This window comes from Micropterus salmoides, unplaced genomic scaffold (genome assembly GCF_014851395.1).
Source record: "Micropterus salmoides isolate LMB-PRFRI ecotype aquatic unplaced genomic scaffold, ASM1485139v1 Ms_hic_scaffold_7, whole genome shotgun sequence".
Lineage (NCBI taxonomy): Eukaryota > Metazoa > Chordata > Actinopteri > Centrarchiformes > Centrarchidae > Micropterus > Micropterus salmoides.
The window spans coordinates 8,560,102-8,572,033 of NW_024044459.1; the positions used below are offsets into that span (position 1 = coordinate 8,560,102).

Here is an 11,932-nt window from a genome sequence, read left to right on the forward strand (position 1 = left end):
TTTTGTCTTCCTGTCTTCCTGTAACTAGTAAATTGGTAATTACCAGATTATTTATTTCACTAACTACTTGTCCAGTTACAAGGCTGTAAAGTACATTTGCTATAATAACTTTAAATATGTGGCAACAATATTTCACAACTACATTGACTGTTAAGTAAGAGTACACGTCTTTAGCATCTTTCAAAACCAGAGATTTAATAAAAGAATTATTAAATGGAATTGTGAATTTTAAATAAATAAAAACCTTTTAACCATTTGTTAAATCAATGGCTTTTGTTTGATTACTCTTTGATCACACAGTATTTTTTTTATTCCTTATAGTCGACTAAAAGTCCTTTATTATTCAGAAACAATGCAAACACTTTAACTTTTATAGCACTTTATAGTGGGGTTAAAAAGTGGGTTGTATTGATGTACTTAAATCGCTTAAATGACAAGAAAACCCTTGAGAAGCCTTTAATATTTAAGTGTATGTTGTACTCATTTGCTGCATTTAGTAAACAAAGAAGGCAGAATGAAGTTACCACTAACTAATGACTCGCTGGTTTTGGCCCTGGGGCCTCCAAGTGGCCCCTGGTTGGTTGAAAGAATGTTCATAAATGGTGATGGTCTTTGGGTGCCTTCACTTTGCAATCACTTTCTGTTGTACAGTGTGTCCTCCTCTCTCCCCATCCAATCACAGAATACACAGCATTCACAGTTTCACCGCGGTAGGCCCAAGTGTTTTCTGCTGAATGCAGCCACAGAAAAGACAAAACATTTATTTTTGCCCTTGTTGAGTAAAATAGACTGTATTTCTCAGCCATCAAGCAAGATGGCGCTGCAGCCCAACAGAGTAGGAAAAACCTGTTCACTCGTCTTGTCTTCCTGACACTCATTGACTGGTTTGAGACAGGCGTGACAGGACGGCTAGCTAATGTAACCTCATGAGGAAATATTAAAAAATTGCATAAATTCTCAGTTTCACCGGTGTTACATGTAAGCCTCGCCGCTGCCGGTGTTTTGAACGTATCGTGCGGTTGCTCTGAAGTGTGTTTGTTGGTGTTATGCTGTCGTGAGTTGGCCAACAAGGTAAAGTTACAGTATGCTAACCTTAGCACGCTAACGGTACCGGTTAAAGTTAGTGGTACAGAGTTGTGACATGAATACGATGTAAAAATGTAAAAAGGTCAGAGGTTCGTGTAAAAGTGAAGTTTCTTATAATAGCGTCACCTAACACAATAAAGACAATACAGATAAATATGGCGTTAGATTAAGTTCAGATATAGTGAATCCCCTTGAGAAATCAGTCTAATGACATAAGTGTTTTCTCACTGGGAATGTTGTTTATAGCTGACAGTCTTTATTAATGGGCCGATTGAAAAGAGCCACCGTTTTAAGTAACGTTACATTGTGTTGTTATTTGTTGCTCTTTTTTAAGAAGCTGTTGAACTTTGTCACAATGCGACGACTTTTAACACGAGTCATTAACCGAGTTCTGCTGAGCGAGCTGTTCACGCCTGCGATGGGCATTGAAGCAGAAATACACACACAAGGCCGGCGAAAGCTGGTAAGTGGAACCTCACCTCATCTACACTTTGTCCACTAAACTATAGCTCCATGAATAGTAAACATTAATCTGTACTGCTCCAGAAAATGAAACTTCAAACTAGCCATAACATTACCATGAAAGGCTACAGTAAATTGATAGATTTCAGAATAGAGTTTGGCTTGTTCTCTGTACTGCACCCTGTACTCTACTAGTGTAATGTGAGTGGTTTAGTGACATTTTGTCTAGTGATTCATCCCAGTGTGTCCAAGGAGCTTAGCCATAAAAATGGGTTTAATGGAGAAATAGGTATTGTTAATATCCTACAAGATATAAGTTTTATTTTCATTGTGACACAGTGAAGACAACCCTATGGTATTTCTGATTTCTTTTAATACACTTTTTTCATCTTTAATGTTGTTTGTCAGTTGACCTCCGCTGTGTTGACTTTTCACTCTCTCCTGTTCAAGTAAAAATCAATACAAGCTCAGTGTTGAGAGGCAGAAAAACACAATGTTTGCAGTGTGTCAGCAGCCAGAGAGCCCGAGTCTAATACAATGTAGTCTATAGTATTTCTGTTAACAGCGCTGTTGCTGCTGCCAATAGATCTGTACCATCCGTACAAGGCAGTTCAGTTTTTTTCTGTAGAAGCATTAGTCCATTTGTCATTCTCTAGTGTGTTTTTGAACCTTTAAATCATCTGATTAAAAGTTGTCAAACTTAATTTAACAATGGAGTTCTAAGGCACAGAGGAATAAGATCAATCAGGCTGTGGATGTACAGAAAATAGTCATAGTAGAATAAATTGATTTAATTTGGATCTTTGAGAGTTGTTGAAAATAAGAAGGATATTAAGGCAAATGTGATTATATAGCCTAATTCATACACTTAAGGCGATTTTAAAGTGCATTACGTGTATTTACTAGATAAAACATATAAATGAAATATTTAAAAACATGAGTAAAATATATATGTACAAAAAAGGAGACAGTCATAGGGATGACAAATATATAAATTAATAAATACAGGCGATAAACACAACATTAGACGGACACAGAGAATTATGGGGTTTGTAGTCTGTTCAAGACAGTCAGAATTGTGAATAAAGGATATCACCAGCCTTTTTCTTTTAATTTGTAATCCAAATCTAAGAATCAATCACAGGCTGCAACAAATCATCAAAATGACATATAAAAAAGCTGCTCCGCTACAGAACTGGCAGCCTTCAGTGTGGCAGATGTGTGTGTGTTTCAGGTGGTGGGGCTGGGTAACCCGGGGATGGAGAGTACCAGACACAGCGTTTGGCATGGCGGTGCTTGGCGCGCTCGCCTCCCGTCTTGGCGCGGATGACCGTTGGCGCAGCGACAAGCACGTGTCCGGTGAGGTCATCGTGTCAGAGGTACAACACACACATGTGGTGCTGCTCCGTCCCAGGCTGCTGATGAACGTCAACGGAGTGTCAGTGGCCAAAGCAGGTGAGGTAACGGCCTCTGTGCCTGTCAATAGGCGGATTTTGTGTCATGCAATATGTTTATTGTCTTTGTTTATTATTTTTGAATATGTATTTATGAACTGAGGTGAGCTCAGGAGCAAACTCTGCTTTCATATCCTGAGCTCTTTTTTTCCCTAATCTTTGTGTCCTGTCCTCCTCTGCGCGCTCTCACTAATTGGTTTTGTTAAAAGTGCTCTATAAACAAATTTCATTCCTTTGTCTGGCCGTCCGTCTCTTTCTCAGGCCCCTTTGCCATTTAATAAATTGCCTCTGTGGGACAAATAATTAAACAGAAATTAAATCAACAACAGCAAAGTGACACTGACGTCATACAGCGTGAGTCTATGTGTGTTTACACCAAAGCTGGGGGAGTTATAAATTAATTAAGAGTTTCCTGAAATGTGTTAATGTCAAATTCTGTACACACAGTAATATGTTCAGCTAAAGAAAGCAGTAGTAGCATTTAAAATAGTGTTGAAATAGTCATTACAGTCTCTGATTATGAGAGATTTAAAAATTGTTGTTAGATTGTTTTCATTTTTGTTAAATTAAGCAAAAATGCCCACTATTGGCCGGTTGCTGCTTTTTTTTTCTGCTTTTATATCCCTCTACATTTGAGGTGTGAACCGATTCCACATTGAATGTTTGATCTAAAGTATCTGTTTGTCCCGTCTAGCTGGTAAATATGGGATTAAGCCTGAAGACATCCTGCTGGTCCACGATGAACTGGACAAACCTCTGGGGAAAATTGCCATCAAACATGGAGGAAGTGCCAGGTCCGTTTCATTCATCATGTTCTTGTGGGTTGGCTCTAACTTAAGTAACTTCTCCATACTGCAGTTTTAAGGTCTGGGGAAAAGTAAAAGAAATGAATGTTACTCGAAAAAAGCTTTCAATAAATAACTTTATCCCATCAGTCTGAATGCTGGTGGATCTAGTGAGAAATAATAACCCAAATAAATGTTTTTCTTATTATGTGAATTGAGTGCAAAAATACACTGTAAGTTACAAACGTAAGAAAACTGGAAATTGTGGAATACTTAATGTAATATTTTTGAGTTTCAACTGTGTTTTAACATGACACTGAGAATGCAAAATTACTTTTCTTCTTCTTCCTAGAGGTCACAATGGAGTCCGCTCCTGTGTAGACTGTCTTCAGACTGATGTAAGTGACTGCTAACTCACACACTGCACACCTGTTCTTTAGCACTACCACTGCAGATTCTAGTCTGACTTTGTTTTACCTACATTCTTGTTTTTTTTTCTTGTTTTGTTGTGCCCTTGATAAAAACTTCTTTTTTCATATTATATCTGTATTTTGTCATATTAACAAAATCAAGCACAAAACATTAGACTGAAGGTAGATCATGTGACTCTCTCGTCTCTTCTGCAGGTGATGCCCAGACTTCGGGTTGGGATCGGCCGGCCGACAGGGAAAGCCTCTGTGGAGCGTCACGTCCTTGGCCGGTTCTCCTCAGAGGAGCAGAAGGTTCTGGACTCTGTTTTGGTCCAGAGCGTGGACCTCCTCCTCTCTGAACTCTCCCAGCAAGACTCCCAGTCCCCCTCCTCACCAGCAGGGGGCAGACCAGCAGCACAGAAGGAGGGAAGGCGCTCAGCCTCTCCAGCTGAGGACTCTGCTGCTGCTCAGAGCTGAAGCTCAAATTTTCTGATCTCAACTCTGTTTTTAAAAACAGAAGGAGAAAACATGAACCTTTACAGGCAGAGGATCTTGACTGAGACGGTATTTATTCTCTGCTGTGAATTAAAGGTGACATACATTTCTACAGAGCGTGACGTCGTCTCAGGAGCTGGGGTGTAACCACAAAAATAGGCCAGAATGTTCTAAAGGGATGGAGAACACGACCTCTAGCAGCAGATCTGCAACTAACTGTGCGTGTGAATGAATTTTTTAAAAGTCGTTTACACTATCAAATGGGACATATCAAATAATAATGACTGTTCACTAACACAAGTTGCCAGTCTGAACGGCATTGATCAGTATTGATTACTACCACCAAGGAGTGTTGTGTTTTTACTCATATTTGACTGATTGTTCGCTGCCTCTGATTCCTCAAAAACCTGAGAACAGGTTTCAGTAAGATGTGGTGTAACGTTGGTGTAACATTGCAAATGTGACACTTTTGAAATGTGTTGCTATTTTCTGATGAAATACTGAACACGAATGCAAGAAACAATTATCATGTACATGAATCCAGTGGCTGTCTGTCATACTGTTTTATTTTGTAGGTTAAAGATTATTCTGATTAATATAACAAAGCAAAAGGACTGTGAAGCCTTGGTGGAGACAGTGGAGCCCAGCTGATTGCTTTTAGGACAAATCTGTAGCAATAAAATTGCCATATAAAGCTAACTTGTCCGCTCTGGTTGTGTTGAACGTTGCCAAGGAGTAAAACTTCCAGCCCTGCTGTCAGACGTACGCAGAGAAAAACATAACAGATTGTTGTTATTGTCATCATATTCTCTGATACCCATGTTTCTATGATAAGCTGCTATCAGCTGATACATCGACACCAACACAGCACTGACTTGCTAACACAGTGGCCTCTCACCAGGTGGCCTTTTGTAAACACACACTTTTAACTGTATTTCAGTTTTTATTACATTTAAATCTGGAATGAATGTTTGTCAGGTTGATTCTCTACTTGAAGATAGTCCTCTTAACAGAAGCTGGACATGAGTGCTATTTTGTTTCAGTACCTCATATTTTGGCATGGTGCATTTTATCATTTACTGTGAGTACAGATGTAGTCAGGAGGTCTAAACTGGGCCTACAAATGAAAATACCATTTGTCTGTACTGTATGAGATGCTCTGCTGGAGTGTGAGCACTATACGTGTCTTATTTGATTGCATTGCATTTAAGGTTAATAGACTAACAAGAAGTATTCTGCCCAGTCGTGCAGTTCTAACAAATCCAGAGTCAAGAATTTAACTGGAAAGAAACAAAAAAAACCTTTTCTTGAAGCTCATTTCTCCTCTTTTGTATCTAAAAGAGAAAGCGAGCCTCTTCATGCTGCTGTCACACGAACATATGGTCCTCCTCACATGCGGCTCTCTTCCATCTTGTCCTCCCTGATGTGGCTGTTCTGGCTAAAAACATATTGATTTCCCCTTCCGATTGTCACACTAATTACGCTGTTCATCAATTAGGTGTCTTTAATGAGTTGCATCCAGTCAAGACGCGCACTGCGTTCTCACACTACAGAGAATGCCAGAGGAGGGAGAGTTCGGCGGGGGGAGGTGGTAGACAAAAAAGCCAGAAAAGAGCATATAAAACAGCGGAAAGAGGCCGACGAGCTGCTGAATGAGGGAAATCAATACAAAGGAGGCCAGTAGATTGCGATGGAGGGCTGAAGAAGAAAGCCAGGCGAGAAACAAAAGGGGCCAAACATTGTTTAGACCCGGTTTGTTTGAGGCCTTCTGTCCTGCTGTAGCTCAGAGTCACAATAGCTGCAGGGACACACTCGTGGATATGGGGGGTGTGGGGGGTCTCAAAGGAAACTTCTTCACTCTGACATCCCCCACCACACACAAACACACATACCCTGAACACCCCTCACCCTCCTAAAAACCCCCCGTCTTTCTCTGCTGTGACCCTGTTGAGCCACCCTTCGCTTCCATCAGGCCACTTTCCCAGCCCCTCCTCGCTGGTCAGCTTTAGGAGGCTTCACCGGCGGCTTCAATAACTTCTTCTGCAGGGGTCAGAGGTCAGCAGTGGGGCTGGACACCTGGGCCTTTAGAAGAAACCCTAAATGTATTCAGGAATGGGACCCCCAACCTCCCCCCATGCTCTATGGCCAAGCATAGCTGGGCTAACATTGGCCTGGTGGGGGGTCTTCCCACGTATGTGCTAACTCAGCAGGAACACAGAATAAGCCTACTGACTCCACTGATGCTGGGAAGGCTAATTAAGAAGAGTCACATTTATGGGACTTACGCACATTTACACTCTTAAAACCATCCAATCCAATTTTTTTTTTACTCATGCTGGTGGCATGGCTGTGTGGATGGCAATGTCAGCCGGTCGGTTTATGGTCCCCGCCGACCTGCCTACTGACTTTGCTAATAGTGCCACCATGAAGTGGACATTTGTGCGTTGAAATTTCATCATCAAACTTACGACCAAACACTTGTACCTGACTCAGTTGCACTTTTATTGTGTTTACTGCTAATTGCCAATGTTAGCATGCTAAGACTCCGGATGGTAAACATTATTAAAAAGAAGCTAAACATCAGCATGTTGGTTAGCATTAGTATTCACCTCACTGCACCACTTTGCTTAGAACAGTGTCACAGAGCGGTTAAGATGTTGACTTGTTATATTAACACTAAAGCTGATGATACACAGAGCAACTTTCAGAGCAATTGTGCTGGGCAGCGTTGCCGTCAATGGTAATGAGTAAAGATTACTACAGTAATCCCCTTCCGCCACTACTCCGCCACCCGCCCCGCACCACCGCTATGCGTTCAAAACATAGTCGGACTCTTATCGGACATAGTCGGACTGCAATATTGCCCAGCATCATTGCTCAAAAAGTTGCCCCCGTGTATCATCAGCTAAAGTCAAATGTCTTTGTTATGTGAAAGAAGTGACTTTACATTGGTGAGAATTACTACCAACTCTGCAGCTATCGGGGAGACGGGGTATTATTGTAACACTTTTTTAGCTAGAGTTCTCAAATGTCTATGCAAAGTGCCCATATTTGTTTACTACAAATAGCACCAATTAAATCCTCTAACATTACAAGAATATGACATAAAATGTTTTGTGTTCCTTTTAGGGATGTCCCCGGGTAAGGATTTACATAGTCGAATCAGAATCGTCAAGTCATGCCATTCATGTGTGTTAAAGCTAAACTGAGGCTTATTGTTGACCATTTTCTCTCTCTCTCTCTCTCTCGCCTGCCATTCACCGGTCTTGTGCAGAGTTTTTGCCATGCTGCTGACAACTGCATGCACGTCACAGTTCCTTGCGGGTCTATTTCAAGTAGCGGCTGTTTAAAAAATGATAAAATATTCTTTGTGTGGTTCATCAACGGTGATAAATTATCCGAAAGTCCTGCAAGGTGCGGACAACTCGGCACAACACCAGTGAAGCTGAGGTTCTGTCTCTCCTGCCACTACACACATGCTACGCATACACATGCGCACTGACGACCCAGGGTTAGGTTTACAATTTTGGATTTATTCACGCACTTTAAAAACATTTATTGGAAGTTTTCTTTCTTTTTGCATGTTTATTTACACATTAAACATTTAAATGTATATTGTAATAGGCTGTGTATTAACTTATTGAGAGAAAACTGGTAGATCTATGTAAAATCAGACGTTGAGCACCCCCATATCGCCAAAATGGCATGATCCTTGTTTTGCAGCGAAGCTTAGACTGTGGGATTGACAGTCGTATCAGGCTCCGCCCATCGAAGCATCGAATCTTCGACTGTTGGGGGTCAGCCCTAGTTCCTTTGTTACACATGCTGGGGTAAGTTGTAACGATTAGACACAAGAAGCAAAAATGGATGAAAGAACAATGTCTCTCTGTCTCAGACTAACAGACTATGTCTGGTGACTCGTGTATGTATGTGTGTATGTAAATTTGTCTACTGGAACAATCTTAGGCCCCATCCACACTACTCCGTTTTTGAGTTTAAAAATGAACACGATCTTCGTCCACACCAGCGTCTTAGCTGCGTATCAGAGTTGATCTCACGCACATCTAGTGGTCGTTCATTTACACTGGGCATTTGCATGCCTTTGTAAATATGAAGCAGATGGTCTATTCTGTAGTTACAGAAGACACCAGATTTTATTTTGCATGGACCAATAATGAGCTGGGACTGTTACTGAATGTAACACAGGAGTTAAAAGCGGCTGTGGTGGCGGAAAACAGTCTGGGAGTTGTCGCAAAGCAAACAGCAACATGCACGGTACAAGTGTAGGCTATACGTCTTATTTGCACAGTACAAAATGTTTCAATAAAAATACCAAATCTGCAAAGCAGAAACACAATGCTACTGACCCAATCAGAGAGCCTAACGTGAGCCTCTGCATCCTTTCATTTCATTTTGCAGCGATTTTTCAGACTTCTCCATTTTAGGTCTACATTTTTGCCGTTTTAGTCTGGACGGAGGTGCAAACGCACTTATACATTCTATTTGGTGTACCGGGACTTTTTCTTGCACACTGGCCCTTCTCACAAGCTGCCGGTACTCTTCTCTGCCCTCTCCATCGGCGGAGATTAGGTAGGGAGATCGGGTGCCGAAACACACGCTAACATGTGAACAACATGTGAATGGGAAGCACTGGTCACAGTGCTGACAAATGAATGCTGGTTACCCTGGAGCTCAGGCTTGGTTGGCCGAGATTGCAAAGGGCACTCTGGAAATATATTAAAATCAATAAAGTCCTTAGTTGTATGTATACAACTGTAAACAATTTAGCGTTTAGCTAGCTGTATTAGCATTGAGGTTTGAAATTAGCAGAGGGAAAATGCATTACATGTTGTCTTAGAAACTACATTTTAAACTAATACAAGTCATACAGTTTTATCTGCAATAGTATACATACTGAACAAAATATAGTCTTGGTCAAGAAATTTACTTTCTGACCTCAAAATGAGTTTTTTCTCCATGTATTCTGAATATGCCGATCACCATGCCTGACTGGGGAGAAATTATCACATGACTCCTATCTTATCTGTAATTGGTGGAATTAGTGTTGTTACAACTCTCCCCACGTTACAACCATACCCAGTCTCCCCTTCTGTTAGCTCATATTTTTGGTTTTACAGCATGTTTACTCCATGATTCAATGTTTCCAGCAGCAGCAGCAGGCAGCTGCTTTCAGTAGTAACAGAAAACAGTGTACACCACATCCCCAGCACCAAATGGCAGATAGACAAAGTTAGTGGTTAGTTACTGGTTTTCCTCGTTCCATATGGCACTGGTTACCGGCCCTGGCAACCTGTTGCACCACCAACCTGCTGCAGAGGCATGTGGTGTTAGAGGTGTCAACATGCATGATTGTATCCAGCGTCTGAGGAGTTTGAAGTGTAGCCTTTTTACTGTAGACATCACTGGTTCCCAAACTGTAGTTCGCACCAGTAGGGGCCCCAAGTGGTGTGTAGAGTAACAATGTTTTTAGACTGAATTACACTAAAGTGACAGTTTTGTTATACAAGTTTCACCATCTCCTCTGCCAACTGTTGGACTTTAGTCTGCTACCTGTCTTTAACATATGCTTTCAATGTATTTTCTATTTCTTGTACATTTACTGGACTCGGTGCCTTTCTCTTGTCGACAACTTTGCTAACACCCAAAATTGAAGCAAGTACAACAGCCCAAGCCATAGCAATAATACTTACTAGGCAGCCTTTTATTTCATGAAGCTCTCGTCAACATGCAGGATCCTCTTACTTGGTCACTCTCTGAGTCTTGTTGGTGTGACATGGTGCCATAAAGCATTACACCGTTGCTGTGATATATTTCCTGCCTAGGATTCTAGTGCTACATAGTATTAGCTATACATAATTAACAGGCACCCAGAGTGGCTATGACAGAGATGCCATTCTCCCAATAACAAGTCCATCAAAAGGATTTTGAAACGGTTATTTCAGGATAAATTACTACATGATCAGAATCAGAATCAGAATCAGTTTTATTGCCAGGTATGTGTACACATACGAGGAATTTGACTCAGGATTGTACATTGCTCACAATGCGCTTACTTATACAATAATACAATAACACAATAATAAAATAAAATCAGACTAATCAGACAAACTACAGAATAGACAACACTAACATACACATTATGAACAAAACAATATAGACATATTGACAAATAGTGCAGTGATCAGAGTGCAAAGGATGCAAGAGTAAACTATTCTCATTATGTACATGTTGAAGGTGGATATGATATACAGGTACACATACATGTACACATGTACACAGTGTGATGGAGCATAGTGCAAAGGATGCTGGAAAAAATAAATAAGACCTATGACCTTATGGCCTGAGGTAGGTGTATTGGTTATACAGTATATAAAATATGACATAGTATGAACAGCACTGAAATAGAGAATGGTGAATAAATAAATAATAAGTGGAAACCAGTAAACAGTTGCTGATTAAAGACAGAGTTACTGGGTTATTGCACAGGAATTGTTCCTGACACTGTGAGTCAGAAATCAGCTGTTCATCAGAGTGATGGCTTGTGGGAAGAAACTGCTTCTGTGTCTGTTGGTTTTGGCGTACAGTGCTCTGTAGCGCCTACCAGAGGGGAGGAGCTGGAACAGATTGTGTCCCGGGTGAGATGGATCTGCAGTGATGTTTCCTGCCCGTTTACTGACTCTGGAAATTAAATGATGTTGCTTTAAAAATCCACACAAACTAGCGACATGCTGTTACGGAACAGGATTAGGGTCAAATGTGACTCCTGAGTTTAAAGTCAGAACTGTTCAGGATGCTGTTAAATGTACTGTTGGCAATGTACTTTTCATTTAGGGGTCTTTATTGTTGTATTTTTTCATTCAGGACAACATTATGCTGCTGATATCTGAAACCTATGGTCCCATCCTAACATGAAATACTATCTAGTGACAAAGTCTCTTTAGACAGTTCTCTTTGAACAACATCCACCAGTTTATCTCAGCGCGGGCTTAAAGATCCTGTGTTACAAAGTAGAGGTGTTTGGAAGACGAGGAAGGTAGTCAGACGAGGTCCGCTCACTCCAGCTTCTCAGAAGCTTTGGTGTTGTGATTATCCGATCATCTTTGTCGACTAGTGTTGTCCTACATTTTTATTTAATTGCTTAATTTACTGTCAATACAGGATTCAAAGGTGAGGATGACTTTTAAGAAAGATTTTAATTGCTCTGTTGTGCTTATTGACT

At 40.8% G+C, this 11,932-nt stretch overlaps 1 protein-coding gene across 1 annotated transcript; it reads left to right on the forward strand.

Moving 5' to 3' along the window:
* Positions 1–1,077: 1,077 nt before the first annotated feature.
* Positions 1,078–5,391, forward strand: ptrh1 (peptidyl-tRNA hydrolase 1 homolog). The gene is given in 6 exon segments (XM_038703845.1): positions 1,078–1,549; positions 2,783–2,830; positions 2,832–3,003; positions 3,697–3,796; positions 4,140–4,185; positions 4,414–5,391. Coding segments are annotated over 6 exon segments (828 nt in total). The 5' UTR covers positions 1,078–1,348; the 3' UTR covers positions 4,675–5,391.
* Positions 5,392–11,932: the final 6,541 nt, after the last annotated feature.